This window comes from Amphiura filiformis, chromosome 11 (genome assembly GCF_039555335.1).
Source record: "Amphiura filiformis chromosome 11, Afil_fr2py, whole genome shotgun sequence".
NCBI classification, from domain to species: Eukaryota; Metazoa; Echinodermata; class Ophiuroidea; order Amphilepidida; family Amphiuridae; genus Amphiura; species Amphiura filiformis.
In genome coordinates, this window is record NC_092638.1 from 47,210,982 (window position 1) to 47,232,668 (window position 21,687).

General features: G+C 40.2%; 1 protein-coding gene across 1 annotated transcript in view; it reads left to right on the plus strand.

The window, feature by feature from the left end:
- LOC140164144 (uncharacterized) overlaps positions 1–17,815 on the plus strand; it is a 34,817-nt gene extending 17,002 nt beyond the window's left edge. Inside the window, exons 4-11 of the mRNA XM_072187388.1 lie at positions 190–289; positions 1,750–1,965; positions 2,536–2,876; positions 8,102–8,353; positions 8,878–9,075; positions 9,386–9,547; positions 14,697–14,817; positions 16,418–17,815. Of these exons, the coding sequence (XP_072043489.1) occupies positions 190–289; positions 1,750–1,965; positions 2,536–2,876; positions 8,102–8,353; positions 8,878–9,075; positions 9,386–9,547; positions 14,697–14,817; positions 16,418–16,863 (1,836 nt within the window). The 3' untranslated portion in view covers positions 16,864–17,815. The remainder of the gene's footprint in view (positions 1–189; positions 290–1,749; positions 1,966–2,535; positions 2,877–8,101; positions 8,354–8,877; positions 9,076–9,385; positions 9,548–14,696; positions 14,818–16,417) is intronic.
- The last annotated feature ends 3,872 nt before the right edge of the window (positions 17,816–21,687 follow it).

The following is a 21,687-nucleotide window of genomic DNA, read 5'->3' on the forward strand; positions in this document are numbered from 1 at the left end:
GGCGGCGCTTAGCGAGGGAATCCTGCCTTCTTTCTGTGTGAAAACGTGGTAGGGTATTTCAATGAGCCCTTAGTTTAAATGCTTACAGAGACGTAGCCATCCACTTTTACTTCTCGGATACATGGTGGTGTTTAATTTGATTTTTTTTCTTTAAATCTTCTAAAAAATTCGTATTCTTTTTTGTATCAGTTATCCTACAGTATGACACCGGTCATCATGACATGCTTAAACTTCCCGCCAGAAGTCCGGCATAAGCTCGGATATATGTTGCTGTCCACTATAATTCCAGGTAAACCTCTTTCATAGCCTACATGTATTGCAGTGTTCATAATTTAACACCCTGTCTACTTAAGATAGGTGCAAAACAAAAGGTATACCAAGTAGTGGTTTTGTGTGGTTTTCTCAAATATTTCTTCTTTTCCAGATCAGTTGCTGCTTTAAAAAAAATGAACACTGTATTCCACCTAATAAGCGCCAGGGCGCTTTGATAAGTCATAAGAAGGGTGCTTAATTAGTACGATATTTTGAAAATCAAACTAGACATTTACAATGTTACAGATCATGAAATATAACGATTTCATATAAGGGGGAGCAATAATCCATATTAAAGGTTTAAGGGTATAACATGAACAGTCCACAGAATACAAAGACATAGCACATTTTTCAGCCAAGACAAGGGTGCTTAAAGGTAAGTCTTATAAATTCATGGGGGCACTTATTAGGGGAGGGGTGCTTATTTCAAATACGGTGCTAGGCCCCCCAAAAAAGTTGTTTCCATGCAGTTATGATTTGATGTCCCATGCATTTTGTTTTTGGACCGCATTTATTTCTTTTATTTGATAAGTGCCTCAGGGATAGAAAGTTTTCCAAAATTGTTTTTTTTTTAATACAGGTGATACTTTATCTAGCTTAATTAATATTTTCTGTACTATATGATTCTTAAGAATGTAATAATTACAGAATAAAACATGATTTTCTTGCACCATTACATGTAGGGTATTTTTGGTTTTATTGCAAATCGTCGGCTGTATCACATACTGACGTATTCAACATTTTTAACATTTTTGAGAAAATTAGTATTAGTTTGTTATGTTCTACTCTATATATTCACCAAAAACCATGCCTCAAAGAGGCGTTATTAATAAGATATTAATTAATTTAATTATGTCGTATTTACAAAACCTTGAAATGTCTGCATCACATGACGACATATTTGCTGCGCAAGCCCAGTATATCGTATCTGAAATTTGACGAATTTGCTGTTTCACATACTGACGTATTTGCGTGACTCTGTCATTGCACGTCCAAATTGCTGTTTTGTCCTTTTCACATACTGACGATTTGCGAACTGTTTCACATACTGACGATTTGCGCTGACGTATTTGCCATTTGAATGGCGAAATTGACATTAGTCCTTTTTGCATAGCGACATATTTTATTTAATATTGATTTTTTGCAGAATAAGTTATGTTCTGATTGTGATAAACGGTGAATTATATTGAAAATGTGGCCTATGTGGTATATTTGCATTACTGTTAACCTGGTTTTAATTGACAATAATATTTTAATCAAGATAATGCAGCAAATGAAAATCGCTAGATTTTCAAGTGTGATTTTCTCAAAATGCGTATTTTGCAAATACGTCAGTATGTGATACGGCCGACGAAATGTTGATAACTTATTTGAGTTTGAGTACCCTTGACATAAATTGATCTTAATAGCATGTCATTTTCTGTCTTCAACAAACAGGTCCATCAGCACCCAAGGACATGAACTGTGCCCTGCAACTTCTTGTGGATGAGCTTGTTGAGGCAGGTTCAAGCGGGGAAGGCATTTCAGTGGATGGAGTTGTATACAGAGCTAAGCTAGCTCTTGGAGTGTTTGACTTTCCTGGGTGTGGCAAGGTCATCAAGGGTGCGGGCTCTGGTTCAAAGGAACATTGCTGTCGCAAATGTTTGATAACAGGTGAGCTTGCACTTTATTTTTAATATAATATCCGTTTTTTATATCTTCACCCAAAGCTTCTTTTGAAGTATCAGTAGCTGCTAGCATAGGTTTTTTTCATATCAACGTGTCAAAAATAATTTTATCATCACATTGTCATGACTAAGATGTCAAATTAGAGACATTTTGCATCGGTAACATTTACGAGGGGTGTTCAAAAACTTAATAGAACAAGTTATACTACTTTGTTGCATGGTAATGAATTTGGTCTCATTTGGAAGCTTGTTCCATTGCTTAAAACATTACTGCAAAAAGATTCAATTTTTGCATCCAAGTATTTTGGCAGGATACTCTGCAGAGGAAGCCTACCTGCTTGAATCCACATGTATCAGAAGCGAAAACATGGTCATCATGTAAATTACTCCCAACAATCGCATGGATCACAGCATGCAGTTCACAAAATGTTAAAGAAAAACCAACAATACTAACAGGTGATTCATAGCTGGGTAAGACTTGCAGTGTGAGAACTGCCATCTTGGTGAATTACGTGTGAATTTGATTAGCATCTTCATTTTTATAATTATTTTCTAGGTACATACTACCGTGGTTATGGCACGGTTCTCTACGCACAGAATCGAAGATTCTTACCGGAGAACCATGTCCTGAGAAATGAGGAATGGGGCAATGAGGGACAAGAACAAAGGGAGCGGCCAGAGACACGGGATATCAGAACATACCTTGCTGATGGCCAACGTGTCCAAGATGCAATCAACAGGCTTAATACTATAGATAATGAAGCAGAAAGAAAAAGGCTGACAAGAGAAGTGCACAAATTGCAGAAAGACACAGGGAAAAAGGGGTTGGAGGAATTTGCAAGGCTACCAGAATATAAATCAATGCAGGTGCCAGTGGACCCAATGCACACTGTCCAGGTAATTTTCTTTTCATGCATACAACTATATGATACATGTTATTTGGAATATGCTGATGAAAGCTTCTTTGGTTTGTTTTATGTTTTTATGCAGATTTCAATTTTACACACACACACAAAAATGGCACAGAAATCACTAAATTGAGTGGTAAATGACAATCTATTTTAAAGGAATTACTCCCTATTCCAGAAAAACACAGAACCAATTTTTTGGGATTAAAAAATATTATCCTGTTTTGCCAAATGAAACATAGCTAAATCCTAATCTTTTAGTTAGTCCTTTCTGTCAATAAAAGTCAAATTTTAACATTTGGCCAATTTTTGGAAATAAGGGCCAAAAAACAAGCGTTTTTAATGTATTTTTCGTATGCTGTGACAATCATGCCCGAAGACTTGTGCTAAGACTAATTTCAGTTTATAATAATAACAATTTTTGGAAAAAGATATGATTCATTCTTGTAACCAACCATTTAATTCAAGTAACACAAAAAGTGAAAATTATAGCAAAATTTGGGCATATACTCAAAAATTTTGAATGCTTAGACTTGTTCCAAGTCTGTGATATTTGTGACTCGATTTCCAGAAATGAGTAAAATAGTGATTTTTATGCCTCCACCGCGAGGCATACTGTTTTTGCACTGTCGGTGCTTCCATCCGTCCGGATGCTGTATCTCGGTCATGGATGGGCGGATTGACTTCAGGTTTCAGGATAGGTGGGTCATGGTAAAAAACTCTGGATACTTTTTTTGGGTTAGGTTCAAGGTCATATACTGAGGTCAGGTCATTTGAGGTCAAAGAAGGTAAACTTGTAAATTGGGTCTCATATGAACAGTTCAAATCCTATTGCAACCAAACTTGAGTCATAGCTGCACTTTCCGAACCCTCATATATTAGGTGGTGATATAAGGTCATATACTGAGGTCAAAGGTTATTTGAGGTCAACTTGTAAAATACCATTATTTTGAGACTTTTGGTTAAAATTTGGTCTCATATGAACAGTTTAAATCCTAATGCAACCAATCTTGGCTCATAGCTACACTATGGAAACCCTCATTTATTTATCGGGGGACCTTTTTTATACTTTGTTGCATGTAGTCCTACAGGGAGCCCATTTTTCTTATTTACCTCTTTTCTCAGAGACTAGGTGTTGCATGTTCCTCAAACTTGGTGGGTGGGTGCATCTTGACCCCAGGCAGAACAAGTATTGGTTAGTGGGTCAAGGTCACATGAGGTCATCCAGGGGTCATCTGAGGTCAAATTAGTAATAACTGTGGTATGGGCATGAAACTTGGTGGGTATGATCAACATTTAGAGGCAAATTTTTGGAAGGTCATTTTGGGGTCATCCGGGGTCACTCAGGGGTCAACTGAGGTCAAATTAAGAATAACTGTGGTATGGGCATGAAACTTGGTGGGTACAGTCAACATATAGAGCCAAATTTTTGGAAAGTCATTTTGGGTCATCCAGAGGTCATCTGAGGTCAAATTAGTAAAAACTGTTGAATGGGCATGAAATTTGGTGGGTCATTTCAGGGTCATCAGAGGTCATCCACGGATCATCTGAGGTCAAATTAGTAAACTGTCGTATGGGCAGGAAACTTGGTGGGAACAGTCATTATATAGAGCCACATTTTTGGAAGGTCTTTTTGGGGTCACCAGGGGTCATCTTAGGTCAGATTAGTAAAAACTGTCGTATGGGCATAAAACTGTATGGGTACAATCACCATCAGTCAGGTAATCGTGACAGCTGAGTCATCCAGGTGTCATCTGATGTCAAATTCAGTCTGCCCTTGAGGCTTGAAACTTTGTATCAACTTTTGAGTGCCACATTGCTCCCTTTGGTGGAGGCATCACGGTCAACGCTGTGCGTCGAAAACCGCGACATCCGAGAACCGCGGTCCATCTAGTTTTTTCTTTTATCTCCAGTAAGGCACCAGGAACAAATCTGTTCGATCTTTGGATCGACCGTCGATGCTGCTTCGATGCTTGTTATGTATGAGTTATCAACTAATTAATCAGAATTAATGCTAAATTTATATTGGCCACTATCCCTACATGTACAAATTATTATTTTATCACAATTAACAATAGTAAATTAATTGATTTCATAAATAACAAGGATCGACCAAGCATCGATGGTCGATCGAAAGATCGAACTAATTTGTTTCTATTGCCTAAGAACTAAATGAATGATTAGGATTGAACTATGTTTCATTTGGCAGAACTTGACAATACCGTTATGTTTTTAATCCAAAAAATTAGTTCTGCATTTTTCTGGAATGGGGAGTACAACCTAGCAAGGTATTCATTTGCATCCACAACTATTGTTTTCCCCAAATTTGAACGGAACTTGAGCCTAAGTGAAAACTCAGAAGTGGGGGCTTGATTGGCTATTTCAATCATGTTTGTTGATGACAAGCTTCGAAAACTGCCAACACATCAATACTTCATGATATAATTTTATAGCTTTCAATGCTTAAAGCCTTAATGTACGATCTTTTTTCAGAATATACATTTATTTTTTTCAAATTTCATATTTGTAATACTACACATGTTCCAACTTAAATCTATGAGCACACTGTCAAATTCACCCTATTTGTGGTACAACGGGATGATTTACTGTTGTTCCAACATATTATCATAATTTTCAGATTATGATAATATGTTGGAATGCAGTCGCAAATCGTAGTCTCCTACGAAGCAAGTTTGGTTACGCTCCCTCCACATTAGGGTGCATCAAACGCCCCCTATGTCAACCGATTTTCTTCTTATTTGGCCAAAGTGTGCCACTTGCTAAAATATTAATCTACACCAAATTTAAATTCATTCGGATGTCGTCTTCTGGGTCCACCGGAAGCTCAAAGTTTAGACGGAATCTTTGCAGCAAATATCACAATTAAACATGAGGCAGCTTTTTATCTTTCCATTATTTACACATAAATATCATGGCTGCCATATGCATTTTGTATCTAATTACACTTTTAGAGGGGATGTGGAATGTTTTATGGTTTCACATCATATTTTTAGTGATTGACAAGTGTTGTACAATAACTATTGCTTTGGAAATTAATAGCTGCCATATACCAACATGTTATTTCAATACATTTGCGGTTATTTGCACCTATGTTTGCACATAAAAGTGATGGCTCCCGCATGCATTTTGTATCTAATGGAAGTGGAATGTTTTATGGTTTCAGATCATATTTTTAGTGATTGACTAGTCTACTTTAGTAGACCATTTTAACATATCATCCCTCTATTCCCTCTGACCATGGAAAGGCAGTGGGCCAATCCTGTTCTGATCCGAGAGCTATAGCTATCCATGCAGAACGGTCACTTGGATTTGTTGTGTTATATGCATGGAATGGTAAGAATTGTTTATCAAAAGGGGAATGCAAAGCAGTCTAGTGATTGACAAGTGTTGTACAATATTGCTTACGAAATTAATAGCTGCCATATATACCAACATGTTATTTTAATTCAGTTGCGGTTAATTCCATGCAATTTACCTGTTTATGTTTAGTTTTACAGGTCTATTACAAAGCCACACCAATGTTCATTATACAAAGCTTTTTTTGGGAGCATAACCATGTATCTGGGGATTCTGGATAGTATCACTGAAGCAACAACAGAAGCTGACTTTACAACAGGCAAGGACCTGTGGTTCACCATGCACATTCTGCAGTTTGATCATAAATTTCTTGCAGACAATGTTGACACTTTGGTCTCAATCCCCAGCTTTCCAGACCATGGTAGTTAGTGATCGTGCCAATGTGGTAAATGATGCTGCAGAGCATGGTGTAAAGCCCAGCTCCGCTCAGACTTCTTATCAGCAGCCCAACCTGAGGAACATTATCAAAACGTCTTACATTCTTCATAAATAGTCTCCTTTATGATGACAGACGTACATGTTCATGTTCCCAAAAAAGCTTTGTAGTAATGAACATTGATGTGGCTTTGTACATGTACTATAGACAAAACTAAAATAGAGGTCATCTGTGTTCTATAAGCTATATCCTATCAGCGACGATAGCAGGACTTTCAACAGAAGACAGAAGTACCTGCATGTGCAACCATGACCGTTTCAAAACAACCCGCCAAAGTCATGCAGGTAACACAGAGGTCATGCATTGAATTGGTTTGAATGAAGAATACTACGGGAACCAGCGTCTTTTGTTAGAAGTCACACATGAGTAAATTGGATCATTCAGAGTCTATGAATGGATAACCTCTATTGCATTTTAACCGCAATTTATAAAAATAACCTGTTGGTATACGGCAGCTAAAAGCAATAGTTATTGCACAACACTTGTCAATCACTAAAAATGTGATGTGAAACCATAAAATATTCCACTTCCACTCTTTAAGTGTAATTAGATACAAAATGCATGCGGGAGCCATGACTTTAATGTGTTAATAACTGCAATGTATTCTCATAACATGTTGGTACATATGGCAGCTATTAATTTCTAAAGCAATAGTTATTGTACAACACTTGTCAATCACTAAAAATATGATGTGGAACCATGAAACATTCCAATTCCCCTCTTTAAATGCAGTTAGTAACAAAATGCATACGGGAGCCATGATTTTTATGTGCAAATAATGGAAAGATAAAAGGCTGCCTCATGTATAATTGCGATATTTCAGCAAAGATCCCGTCCAAACTTTGAGCTCCCGGTGGACCCAGAAGACGACATCCGATTGAATTTAAATTTGGTGTAGATTAATATTTTAGCAAGTGGCACACTTGGACCAAATAAGAAGAAAATCGGTTGACGTAGGGGGCGTTTGATGCACCCTACTCCACATGTAGAGGGAGCGTAACCGAACTGGCTGCGTATGAGACTAGCTCGGAGACCGCGCTCGCTGTCCAATTTCAAAAAGTGGAAGATATTTCGAGTGAAAGAGGTGAAGTTTATGATGTTGTTTCTTTGCAAATTCCCAATGTTGTTCGTGTCCAAATGTATTGGGAACTTTCATAATGATTGCATATTATCATTTTGAAAGAAAAAAAGAAACCGCCATCCATCTAGTCTTCTAGTCAGAATTTCTTTACGGCAAAAAAAAACCATAAAAAAAAAGGAAAATAAGCTGACATAGACGCTTAGAAAAATGACCGCACGCATGGGCTTTGAGACAACAATTTTTTAAAATCCTAGGTTAAGTCGAATTTGGCATTAGCAAAGTTATTTGTGAAATTATTTGTTGCTATTATACTTGACAGGTTTTCATGAAGAAGATGGTGACGTATTTTCAAGGGAGGGGGATCACATGGGATTCCATAGTGAATACCGAGCATATATGTGGTAGGCATATGGGAGTAACAACTGCACTCAACCCATGGACACTGACTCAGCCTCAGAAGCAAGAAGCTGATATAAGGTTGAAGCGAATAAAGGTGCCAGCAGGCTTCGATTGGAATCCCTGTGCTATATTTGGCCAGGTAGCTTACATGAAGAGCATTGTATTCAGAAAGGTATGAGATTATCTTGTATTATTATATTATGTTCAGTATTTGCCCAACAATGAAAATCATTTCTGGTTTGTTATATTTTGTGAGGATGGTTGTTAGATCAACTTTTACCAAATCTTTTAGATCAACAAATCCTAAGAAAATAAAATGTATTTTAGATTGTAATAAATTATCAAAACTTTAAGAGTGCAAGCCTCTAGCCGGAAAGGTAGGTGCTTCCAGGAGGGGTCTCCGATCACGGGTGGCCAAAATGACCTTGGTTATTAAGTTTGTGAGTGATGCATGAATAGTACACATTTCATGTCGCAGTTCACACATTTTAAGTGGCTCCATTTGGAAGTTTGCTGCAATTGGAAGTGCCGATTTTTGTTTTACCTATGGAGACCCCTTCCTGTCATTTATCCTGATTGAACATTTTTACATTTTGTCAAGTGAGGGTCTACAGCTTTTTGTTCTTAAGTTAAATGCTATTTTCAGTAAATAATATTACAATACATAATTTTGTTTCATTCATATTGTTTTTGCAGTTAGCCACGCATGGCATGCTTCAATTTGCATTACGCGGGATGCTGGGGGAAGACCAAAGGAAGACCTTCTTCAACATGTGTGTTTTAATGTCACGACTTTTAGATTATACCATTCTCAGAGGTGATATGGAAGGGCTGTCTCTGCAGTGGGCTGCAGGTTTGGCAGAGATGGAAAGGGACTTTCCCCTAGGAATACAGGTTAGTTTGATGTTTAAAATGCACCAGCATTCCTGTGGTTGTAATTCAGAATAAAGCCAGATGATTGAAGGCAGGCACATGTCACACGACCGCTGATGACACAGACTGGGAGTTGCGATGTTGTCCATTGCAAAGTGAAAAAGAACAAACGGTACTTAAGTGGAGTTTTATTGTTGTTAACAAAATTTATACCACTTCTGCTAAAACTTGAGGTCTTTTGCAGTCTGTCATGGAATGCGTACTTTTTAGGTGTGGTATCTTGTTTATTTTGTAGCTCTAATCCATTGCCATATCCTTCTTTTACCTGTAGACCATACTGGTGCATCAAATGCAGCATCTGCCAGATGATGTACTGATGTGCGGGCCATCACATGGTTGGTCCATGTTCGCCTTCGAGAGATACATGAGTTTTTTGCGGGGCCGTATTCATAATAGAAAGGACCCTGAAATTTCAGCAGTTGAGTCGTATAGGGTAAGTTGTGCGATATCATGTTATCTACTACCATCAGATGACCAATATGGGACCACTGTGCCTATTTTTGAATGTTGGTAGCTGCATGGATAAAGTTATTGGCTCTTTACCATCAGAAAAGTTATTAGCATTTATATTTCAAACATGTGAAAATTACAATATAACTAACCAGGAATTGCGAGATCACTTCTATTAATAAATCTCAGCTTTGATTTTGTATCCGAGTTCTTTCTACTAAAAACTATGAAGTGCCCGTCCACTAGTAAGAGTCCCTTTTATCTTTTTAAAACCTTTCAATTCAATGTACTATAAACTGCAGGAAAATGGATAAAGTATTAATTGAATCGCATAGCCATGCATGATCTTGGTATTATGTTTTTTTTTTATCTCAGCAAATTTATCTACATTACAAATTGGGGATGGGAATGTTAAACGAATGATCTGTCAATACCAAAAAGTAGTGACATATTTAGACTGAAAAAGGATTACAAAGGTTTATCTATCTGAACAATGTTATATCAAAGGCTGAAGCAAGCATTGAGATTTTAATGCTGCTTTTGATGTTCTACTAGTACTTATTACCAAGTAGGTTACAATGTAGTTACAATATGAAACAGAGAAACTTTGACTTTAGTGAGTACTTAGCTCAGTCATATCTGTGATATACATACTGGGATGTGACCCCCCTGTTGATGTTTTTATGATGTATGCCAAACAATTATAGACTCTTAAATTGTATTTGAACAATGTTATCCTGAAGGTCACAAATTCCCTATACATGTACTTGTGTACAGTGCAAGCCCTCCGAATTCGGCAACCTTAATTTCAAATGTACAAGGGGTTAGCTTTATTGATATTTTTTTTTTTTCTTGTTGATAATTTATTATCTAGGGTCTGCACATATTTTAAGCACTGCAGAAAAATAATACCTGTTATTTTGTAAAATAATTCCAACCCCTAGTATAATCTGTTACAAATTACAGTTTTGTGATGTGCACTATCAAGTGTATTCATGAGACTCCATATACACCGGACGATCTTACCGTTTCCGATGTTGATTAAGATACTTCTTGCATCGATCCTGAGATGGGGAAAAAAACAATAGTATCATTTTCTCGACCAAGGCGAGATAAACGGTTGTAGTTTCACACATTGGGTAAAACCAAACCGGTATTGTTCGGCTGAGGATAGTTTTGACAACATTTTCTGGCGAAAAAGTGACAAAAACGATCCAAAACTTAGCTACATATCGTGCCTCCGTTTGTATACGGGACACACGAGCAATTCAAAATGGCCGCTCGCTAGCGCCATTCATTTTGTTTCCCACGTAAAACTTCAGTAGTATCCACTATGCACGCACCGATATTTGCTGTTAGTGCCCCCCCACAGACGGCGACCTTCAGCGCAATTCTCAAGAATAGAGAGGGTAGTGTGAACAGCTAGCCTTTTCATCGACCTCCTTTGTTCTCGAGAACCAGCCTTGCGTGGATGGTTAATTGACGCTGTCAATAGACCTATTATCCCGTGCTCAATTACCCTCTGATCAACGAGGTCTGTCCTCACAGGTCAGTGCACCCTATTCACTGAATAGGCGTGACGAGGTTATTGGTAGCGGGTATACAAGACGGTGTTATAGCACGGCAGGTTTCCTCTAGCCAAGGGACAGCCGGTAACACGGGGCACCCAGGCTCACAGCTTGATCCCCTTGCGGGGAACGCAGTGAGGCAAGGGTACAGCGGTACACAGCCAGGAACCCTCACAGGTACCCACGCTGGTACCACGCCAGTACACAGCTCGATCCCCCAGCGGGGAACGCAGTGTGGCGAGGGTACAGCGGTCCACAGCCGGGAACCCTCACGGGTACCCACGCTGGTATCGCACCGGTACCGCAGCACCCGCCCTAGTCGCCACAGTCTGTGTGGTAACAGGGGGGGCGGTGCTGGTACTGCTGCAGGGTGTTTTCTTCCACGGTCTAGTACCGTGGCAAGTGTCGCCTAGCGATGGCCACGCAGAGGGACCCAGATGTCGTCAAGCGTATGACGCTCAGGCAACATCTGAGCTCTTGCGCGAGGTGAGCCTATTAGCGGTGCTAACAGCTAGCCTCAACGAGAGCTCCTTGGGCCTAGCCCATAGGGTGTCCACTCAGCGCCGGGGGCTGCCACTCCAATCGCTCAACGCGATGGAAAGGCAGGGTCCTTTCTCTTTGGATGCTTTTGCGCTACGGTGGACGACCGAGGACCGTGCAAAGAAGCTATCGACGGGAGCACTCTGAAGGAGTCGGACACTGCCCTTACCATGGGTAGGAGCAGCAAGTCGAAGCACAAGCGCAGGGAGACCAGGTCTTCTAGTGAGAATGTGGCTTCGAATACTCCGACTCCAGCAGGCCGTGCACCACCAACAGTACCCGAGCCCACTACCTCTGCAGCGCCATTTCTGGAGGCGCAAGGGTAGCACAGGAACAGCTTGCAAGCCCCGAAGAAGAGCAAGCGCTCTTCCAAGGGAGGCTAGGTGGAGCATTCCTGGGGGCTCGGCGGTCAACGGTCTATGCCGACAGGCACTGGACTTTTCCTCAGGGGGATCTCCCAGTGGACGACCGCTTATGGCTTTATGGAGGTGGGAAACCATCTCTTTGGGCGCCTGGGTATGGTCAGTGGTGAGTGGGGGTTACAGACTGGCAGCCCAGTCTCCCCACATTCGTCTGAACATTTCAGTGGTCCACAGTAGTGCCGTCAGACGGCCCCCAGCGTCGGGCACTACTGACAGGGATCACACAGCTTCTCACGAAGCGGGCGATTGTCCCGGTCTATCCCCCCGTTCTACGGGTGATCTTGGAGCCAAGACCGGTGACGGTAGTCCCATCCGGAACCGCAGGCTGTTGAACAAGTTCTTCAGGCCCAAGAGGTTCAGGGTGGAGACTCTCGTCTGGGTGCTAGCCTGCCCCATCAGGGGTATGGGAACAGCATTACTAGATCTCTCGGACGTCTATCTGCATATGCCAATCGCCTCTCCCAGGGTGTTTACACTCTTTGTCAGAGCGGTGGCAGCGTACCTGAAGCACAGGGGTGTCAACATCAATTGCTACCTGGACGTTTGGCTCATATACGGACGCACTCCACTGGAGACTACGGGTCTCGTGGGGTTGATAGTCCGTAGGGTGTGGGACCTTGGATTTTTTTGATCAGCTCAAAAAGTCCAGCATGGTCCTGACGCAGACACCACTATTTGTAGGGGCCCAGATCACCCTTACGGAGGGGATCGCGTTGCCCTCACCCGAGCGGGTGACGAACATGGTGCGGTACCCGCTGTGGCATGGATGAAGGTGCTAGGCCTAATGGCCTGTATGGTAGACCTCGTACCGTACTGCCGTGTCTGTTAGGCTTACCCAACTGCACCTTCTAGCCTGCTTGCAAGCCCAGTCGTCACTCAATATCCCTTGCGGTTCCGATGTCGGAGATCGCGCGAGAGGAACTCTGGTGGTGGACCCATCAGCCCAATTTGACCCAGGGTGTCAGGTTTTCCTGCCCCCCGGTATGTCACGTAGTGACGACCATAGCGTCAAAACGGGGCTGGGGGGTCCATATCCACAGAGACTCCGTCTCGGGCCTATGATGGCCATAGAGACAGAGTTTCACATCTACCTCCCGCTTACGAGGAGGTGATCGTGGAATCACATATCGTTGTCCAGACGGACAACACAACCGTGGTAGCCTACCTCAACAGACAAGGGGGGCTCCAGGCCACCACGATTGTGCCTGCACGCACTGCACCTGATAGGGTGGTGCAAATTCAGGCAGATTACGCTGAGAGCGATACACACGCGGTCGTCACCAGCATCCTCGCGGACGATCTGTCACGAGGAAGGGTGTCGGGACCAACAGAATGGTCCCTTGCTCCGCAGGTCGCTCAGACGATCTTCAAGGGGGTGTACCACCCCTCGATAGATCTGTTCGCATCTCATCGCAATCATCCACTGCCGGTGTACTGCTCAAGGGTCGCGGACCCCCAAGCATTCACCGTGGACGCTCTGTCCATAGACTGGGGATGGATGACAGCTTATGCATTCCCCCGATCTCACTACTCACAAGGGTGGTGGCCAAGATCGGGTGGGAAGACTGCATTGTCATTCTGCTAGCGGCAATGCCGAGGGCACTCCCCGAGGTACCAGATCTACTCCGTATGCCCGGAGGGGAGGTAGCCAGTCTATCACTAGAGCACCTGCATGGCCCTTACCAGGGAACGCGCAGCGGAGGGATACTTTTCATCAGAAGCTGTTTTTCTCATCGCCGGGGTTAGACGAAAGTCTACCCTCCGTACGTATAGCCAGCGTCTGGCTCCATACTACACTTGGTGCGATGAGATAAATAGCTCTCCCGCTAGAGCCTCTGTACTGCTAGTTCCGGAGTTTCTGACAGAAAAGTTCCAAGCGGGCCACTGGGGCCAGCTATAAGTATAAGTCAGCTATCCTCTCCATTCACCGTGGTTTCGAGACGGGTCGACTATCAAAACCGATGGTTACCTCAGTCTACGCCACGACGGTATGTTCAACGAGTGTCCGCCAAAGAGGAAAGTGATACTCCTAAGGGATCCCAACACAGTCTTAGATTACTTTAAGGGTCACCCTTTTGAGCCTCCGTCAAAAGTGACGCTTAAATACGTAACTCTCAAGATGGCTTTCCGGTTATGTGGGACAAAATGACTATTGGTTTTTTTCACATCTCGGGATCGATGCAAGAAGTATGTTAATCAACATCGGAAAGGTAAGATCGCTCGGGTTAGGAGTCTACAAAACATTTCTGTTTTGGACTAAATCTTGCTGCCAGACGGGGTTGGATTGATGCATGTTAATACGTTAAATACACTCATCACTGATGCCTTAAACGTTCAAGAAAATGAACTAACCCATCCCTATTTAAATACAAATGTGCACTTTGTTTTCCAAATTGTGTTTTTTTTATATTAAACCCCTTCTGATTACTAACCAAAGTGCCCTAGTTCAAACTCATAGTCTAATGTGTAATGTAATGTACAGTGATTTATGGTATGTGACTGGAGACAAGCAATTGTAAACATGATCTTGTTTATTAGAGCATGAAAAGTGCAAAAGTGTTTAGATATGCCTGCTCTGAATGTGAATTGTTTTCATTTACAGATTTTTGAGTTGTGCCAACACATGATAATGAAGGGCAAAATTTCACCAGAAGGGCTGTGCGACCCTGAATTTGTAGAAGAAAGTGAAGCAAGTGAAGCTCCTCGTGTAGTCAAACCTGGACGTAAGTTTGCAATTTTCGATCTGTCTGTCCCCTCTCTGATTGCATATTGTTTAAGCATGATTTATGCCAAAAAAATGATAAATTGACACCAAAGTTTGTGTGCAAATTACCTCGAGAACCATCTAGTGAATCATTGTGAAACTTGTCAAAAGGAAACTTACAGTAATGAATTTGTTTTTGGAAGTATTATCATGGCCCGTGGAAGCGGGGGGGGGGGCATTCGCCCCTTCACTTTTTAGCAAAGAGAAGAAGAAGAAGAGGGGGGAAAGAAGAGGAAAGGAGAGAAGAGAAAGGGGGAAAGGAGAGAAGAGAAAGGGGGAAAGGAGAAGAAGAGAACGTAATTGAGTAGACCCATGTCTAAAAATCCGCACAGTCAGGTCGATCGGAAGTAGGTCCTATAATATATAGGCCTGGGATTTAATATTTTAAGCATTACCTGAAGGCGGGTCCTTGTTCTAAAGCATATTAAAATTACTGCCCGCCGATATGCAGGGCCTGTCACAGACTACGTACACTGGACGTTCTTACCGTTTCTGATGTTGATTTAGATTGATTAAAAAACCAATAGTCATTTTGTACCACATAAATGAATAAATAACAAATAATCCCCCTATCCACCGGTGGAATCACCCATTGGTGACATCACACCAGGCCATGATCCCTTATCCTTTTTGGTCTTTGACCGCAACATATGTGTGCTCCGTTTGATCATAATTTGTTCGTGTGTATTCTATTTCTATTCTATTTTACAACTGGTGAAACCAAACCTGTATTGTATGGCTAGGGACTGTTTTGACTACATTTTCTCTGCGAAAAGTGACAAAAACAAGCCAAAACTTAAGCTGTTTTCTGTGTCTCCGTTAGTTTTACGTGACACACCTACAATACAAAATACCCGCCTGTTTGGGCGCGCTATACATTTTAGTAATAAGTTATTTTTATTATTGTACTCAATGATTTAAATAGTGTAAAAATGATGCACCAAATATAGCTTCAATTGGACCCCTGTGGCAGTCAAATGGTGACCTTTGACCTTTCTGCTTATAACTCCAGAAGGGAATATCATAGATAGGGAAAGTATACTTTTTCTGGATCACAATCACAAGAGGAATGATTTGGAGATCTTTCAACAGCATTTGAGCAGTTTGAATTTTATGTTTGGAAATCCCATAAACAGCTGATAAACAGACCTTTGTTTAAAGCCATATCTAGAAAGTTGCCAAACCCCCACAATTGGGCGACTTCTGGTGATTTTGAATATCAAAATGGAATGGACCACAACTTTATTATGAGTAGAACCCTGGAGCCTTTGTATTCTCTTTCATTTGACATGCACCCGGGTGGTCATACCTTCATGGTATTTCGAGATTTGCCTATTTCAGACCAACAGGTTAGTTAGTAAGTAAGCTAGATATGGCCGATACCATTTCATGGTTAAGCAAAAAGGGATTTTTTTCCATCCCTCAACAATATTATTCCCCAAGCAATTCGGAAAAGTTGGCAGCTCAGCCTAAACTTAAGTTCCAGTACCTTAACAATACGGCCCGTACTTGACTCGAGCCAGATCTTGTCCTAACTTGTCTAATTTTGTATTCAACAGAACCTTTGTACACCATGACCCCAGATGAAAGGGCTGAAATTCAGCGGCTGCTCAATATTCGTGTTGAAACCAGCTACAAGCTTACAGCAGCCAAGAATGTGAGACCACGACTCAACAAGTACTCGTGCAGGGAAAAGGAAAGCAGGCGAACAATTTCATCATACATAGCCAGGACTGGTGCTGATGGTCAACCCCAATTTGGCCAGATTATACATTTTGTAGCTGTTGGTGATGAACGCAACCATCATACTCTGGCCAAGGTGGAGTGGATGTCTGCATCAGTCTTTGATGAGGAAAGTCTCCTGTGGAAAGCCAGGACTGACCAAGCACCAGGAACAAGTTTTGTGCAGGTATTAAGTTTGCCACCACCACTGGTCACTGCAGTTGATGACAATGATGAGCACATTTTGTGGTTTTTGAGTTTTAACCCTAAATACTGCACATAAGGCCCCTAACAGTCAATTTTGAGTTTACCGTCACATAATTTCTGAAAACAAGTGAGGTAACTTTTTCATTATTCATTATTCATTATTTTTCTGCCTTTCATTATATGACCAATATGCATGTATAATGTGTTATTATTTGCCGCTCACTCACTTGAAGAGGGATGTTTAGGCCAAATTAGATTCAAAAGTGTATTAAAAGGAGTCTGCAAGGTTGACAGCAAAATGCATGTTTTAATTTTGATTTTTCTACCAAAAATAAAGGGATATTCATAAAAAAATTTATCGGTATTTTTTAGAAAATCACAATAATGAATTCAAGTGAGGGTCAGAAAATGAAGTGAGGGCAGGTGACGGGAAACTCAAAATCGACTTTCCTTGGCCTAAACATGATAAACATATTTCAGGGCTATTTCATTATAAATGACTCATTTCACAAAATAGCTTGTATCATATCTGGTTGTTATAATTAGGGTGATAATGCAGTGTTATTAACTTTGGTCTAAATATGCCACAACATTAAGCTACATGAGCTTTTTTTACAGAATTCTGTCTATTATTTGTATAAAGATTTGCCAAAGGTACATTTTAACCCCGGGGATCACTCAAATATGACAGTGTACGCATACGTGATCAAATTTTTTTCAAACAACTCCTAAACGAGTTTTATCCTACCAGCAAATTTAGGCCCTTAATAAGATAATTGAATATAGAATTTACCCCCTAATGAGTTTTTGGCTAGTAAAAAATGCCCTTTTTGGACTCGTAATTTATCAAAAATTTGAAAAGGTACCCTAAACAAGTTGTTCAGATTCAGAAAACTACCCTTATGTTTTTTAGACCCTAAATGTGTCACGCACGTAACTTGCCTTGCCTTAAAAACACCCCTTTTACTTTTTTGGACACGCATGCGTACAGACCATTTATTTGAGTGGCCCCCTGGGGATTTTAACCAAATTTTTGAGTCTCATTTCATTTTGCCCATGTATTCTGATTTCTGAATTAATTCTTTGAAATTTTAGGTACATATTCTACGGCAATGTGCTTGTTGCAATGAAAATATGATATGTGTGGAACATCGTGCAAGTTGAATGGTGAAAATTGGTGCAAAAATGTTAACATTCCGTATATTCATTTTTGCGTTTAATAAAAAAATGAGTTTCCTCTCCAGTACATGCATCCATTTTTGTTAACATTAAAGAGGAAATATAAACCATTACCTTACCTGTATAATCTGTGTTATATTACCAATTGATGGGACAGAGTACTGATTCAGGAATTCATTTATTTTACATACAGTACACCACTTGTTCTTGATACCACAGTTCTGTGTTAAAAATGTGTCAGAACTGAAGTTAATTACTAATTGTTGAAATAAGAAGGGTTATAGTATTTAATGTGAAATTTGTAGAGGCAGAGTGGCCTTCCTTCCACCATGGTGGCACATGATTTGGTCTTCATTGCATTTTTGCAAGACTGTGTCCACGATTCTGTTTGCAATTTAACAAATGTCCACTCCAGCACAATTATGCCATTTCCATGAATTGGTTAAAGTTAAAGTATGCTTTATTATGTGTATTTATAAGCTTTTATATGAGATGGCCCGTGTCAATACAAAACGTCTATTCTCAACATTAAACATTTCAACAACAATGTCTGATTTGGAAGTTTTATGATGATTTTTTCATTGAATCTCATTTGTTATGAAATAGAAGCTAATAGACATTCTCGTGCAAGAATGGCAAATACAATGTCCATTCATCCGAGCACTGCGACTACATGATGTGTGTACACCTGTGCATAGTGTCAGATGCTACACATTATAACACATTTATAATCTCATGCTAAGAAACTAATGAAATTGAAGGAATTCCGGGGGCGGGGGGTTACTCTCACACAAAAGTGCTACCCACCCGCGTCCGACCACCTCTAAAATGCAGCCTTAATGGCGAATTTTCACATAACCAAATTGCACCCCTTAATGGCGAAACACATGCAAAATCCTACCCTAAGTGGCGTAAACAGGAAATGAGCTAATTTGATACCCAAGGTGTACCCTATAGATACTAAAGAAAACATGCACAAAGGTAACAAGAATCAATTCAAAAGTGGTGATTTTATCAAATTAGTGCAAATTCACTCAAACAATTATATACTAACCCTAAACGTCTAAGGATTTGCCTGAAAAGGGACCCCTAAATGGTGATGCCTTCTGGAAAAGTACCCCTTTTTCAAAAAGACGTCATCGACGCTGTGTGGTGAAAAACATACCCTTTTAGACGTTTTTCAAGACGAGATGAAACTGAAGGAAGCAGGTCCGTAGCAGGATTTTTTGTGGGGTGCCGATTTTGAAAAAGTGGGACTTTTTTCGGGGCAATTTTGTGAAAAGTGGACATTCTTCCCCAAAATTGGACTATTATGATCAAAAGAAGCTTTTAAAATCCAATTTTTTAGATCGCTACGTTCAAAAGTTATGAAATTTTGTGTGTGTGTGTCTGTCCGGAGCTGTATCTGGGGATCCGTAAGACCTACGGGTCGCTACTTGGTGGCAGGAAGGATGGATATCCAAGTTTGCTCTGTATGGTTTGATTTCATACAATATCTAGAAAAGGAATAATGGTTGCAAGCATTTTTTGATGGATGGTCACAAATATACAAATTCTATGTGTCTTTTTATCTCGTAAACAAAATGAAAATAATATATAAATCTAAGGGCAATGTTAAGTGTACACCCACTTGTTCTTAAAACGAAAGATGTACTTCAGCGCTCGTGCAAGGGCCAGTGGATAGTCCAGCGAGAAGTTAATTATATAGAAAAAAAATCACAATACAGAAATCATGGCGATTTCCTGCTGCATGAAAATCGCTGTGACTATCCACCCACCCCTACACAGTACTCTACATTTTGTAACTTAGTTTATCCCTCATGGATCGACATGCTTGTTGGACTGAGCATTATGCACGAAGTATTTTACCCCCGGATTTGGCACTTTTCTGTGTATCCTATATTGGATGCAAAATTGAAACATTGAAACTTTTTGCTGAATAATTTAAAACAAAACACCACAGATTCTATAATTTATTATGTATTTGTATGACTCATGGAATACCCTTTTCTCACATTCATGGGTGCTTAGGTAAGTCATCAGAAGGGGCGCTTAATATCTACCATATTTTGTAATCACACTAGACATTTTTGATATTTGAGAAGCAAAATACAAAGAATGCACAAAATACATCCTGGGGAAAATAGATCGTAAGGTGCATGTACAGACTACAAAGTACAATGGTATGGCAGATATAATATAATTTTATGCCAAGATAGGTGCTGCTTTAACACTGGCAAGTCATAAAAGTGCAAGGGGCACTTATTTGGGCAGGGGCACTTATTAAGATGAATATGGTACTACAGTTTGATCAACTCGTAATCGGCGGGACTTGTTCGACTTTAGGCACTACACCGAAAAGTAGATCCACATTAAAAGTGTCATATTTGACCTGTCTGTTCTCTATTGTGCGTGTTAAAGAAAACAGACAACGTATCGGACTTGGATGAATAATTTGTGATGCTTCTGGCAAAATGTCACAAGACAATTCTCGAAATAAAATATATACGAGGGGGTATCCAAAAGTTTTTGACATCACCCAGAAGGAAAAGAGCTATATTGATGAAATTTTGTCAGTGTAATCACTGGTCCTTATGTACATTATGGTCCAAAAATGGTCTCATAAGTATGTTTACTTTCTATACATGGGGCACTAGATGGGCAGTAGGCGCATAACCTGCAATATGGTGAAAATTGAGGCACGCATCATGATTAAGTTCCTGCATTTGAAGGGTTAGGCATACAATGCTCAGAAAATCTATGATGAAGTTAAAGCAATCTACGGTGATGATTGCCCATCATATGGCACTATTGCTTTTTGAAAAAGGAATTAACAAACTGGCCACATGTCCCTCACAGATGAGCCAAGAAGTGGACGTCCATCACTTACGGATGATGCGGCCACAGTGAAAAAATTCAAGAAAGTGGAGGATCTTATCACGAAAAGGTTATGCGCCTACTTCCCATCTAGCGCCACCTGTGAAGAAAGTAAACATACTTATGAGACCATTTTTTGACCACAATGTACATAAGGACCAGTGATTACACTGACAAAATTTCATCGGTATAGCACTTTCACTTCTGTGTGATGTCAAAAACTTTTGGATACCCCCTCGTAGATATTAATCCGTGATGTTATAAGGCCCGCCGATTACGAGCTGATCAAAGTATAAATGGTCATACTCATATCCGGTAAAATTCATATCCTGATTAAAGTGTTTAACTTCAACACTACACTATTTTTCGCTCACCAGGAACGTTTTCACTAGTTGTGAAAACGGTCCCGGTGAGTGAAAAATAGTGTAGTGTTGAAGTTAAACACTCTAATCATTTTATCTACCACTACATATGAATATCCACTCGTATATTCATATCCTGTCAAATATTCATATCCTGTTTCAATAAGATTAAGTATTATATTTGAAATGTATATTGATTATAATAATGTGTAAATATATTAATAGAGCATATAATAAAGTACATTGTACAATTAAATTTAAAACTTGTCTCAATGTCAATATTTTAAGTGAATTGGTGGGTTTTACAACCAGTACATCCAATATGAGCAGTTGTGCACTGGTCTAAAAGGAACAACCCAAAATGTTGATGACGTTTCTGTATTTAATTATATTGGGTCTGAAAAAGGCCACAGATTATGTGACCCCGAATTTCAACATTTCGGGATTATGTTAGAAGTACGGACACTAGTTACGTATTGTCT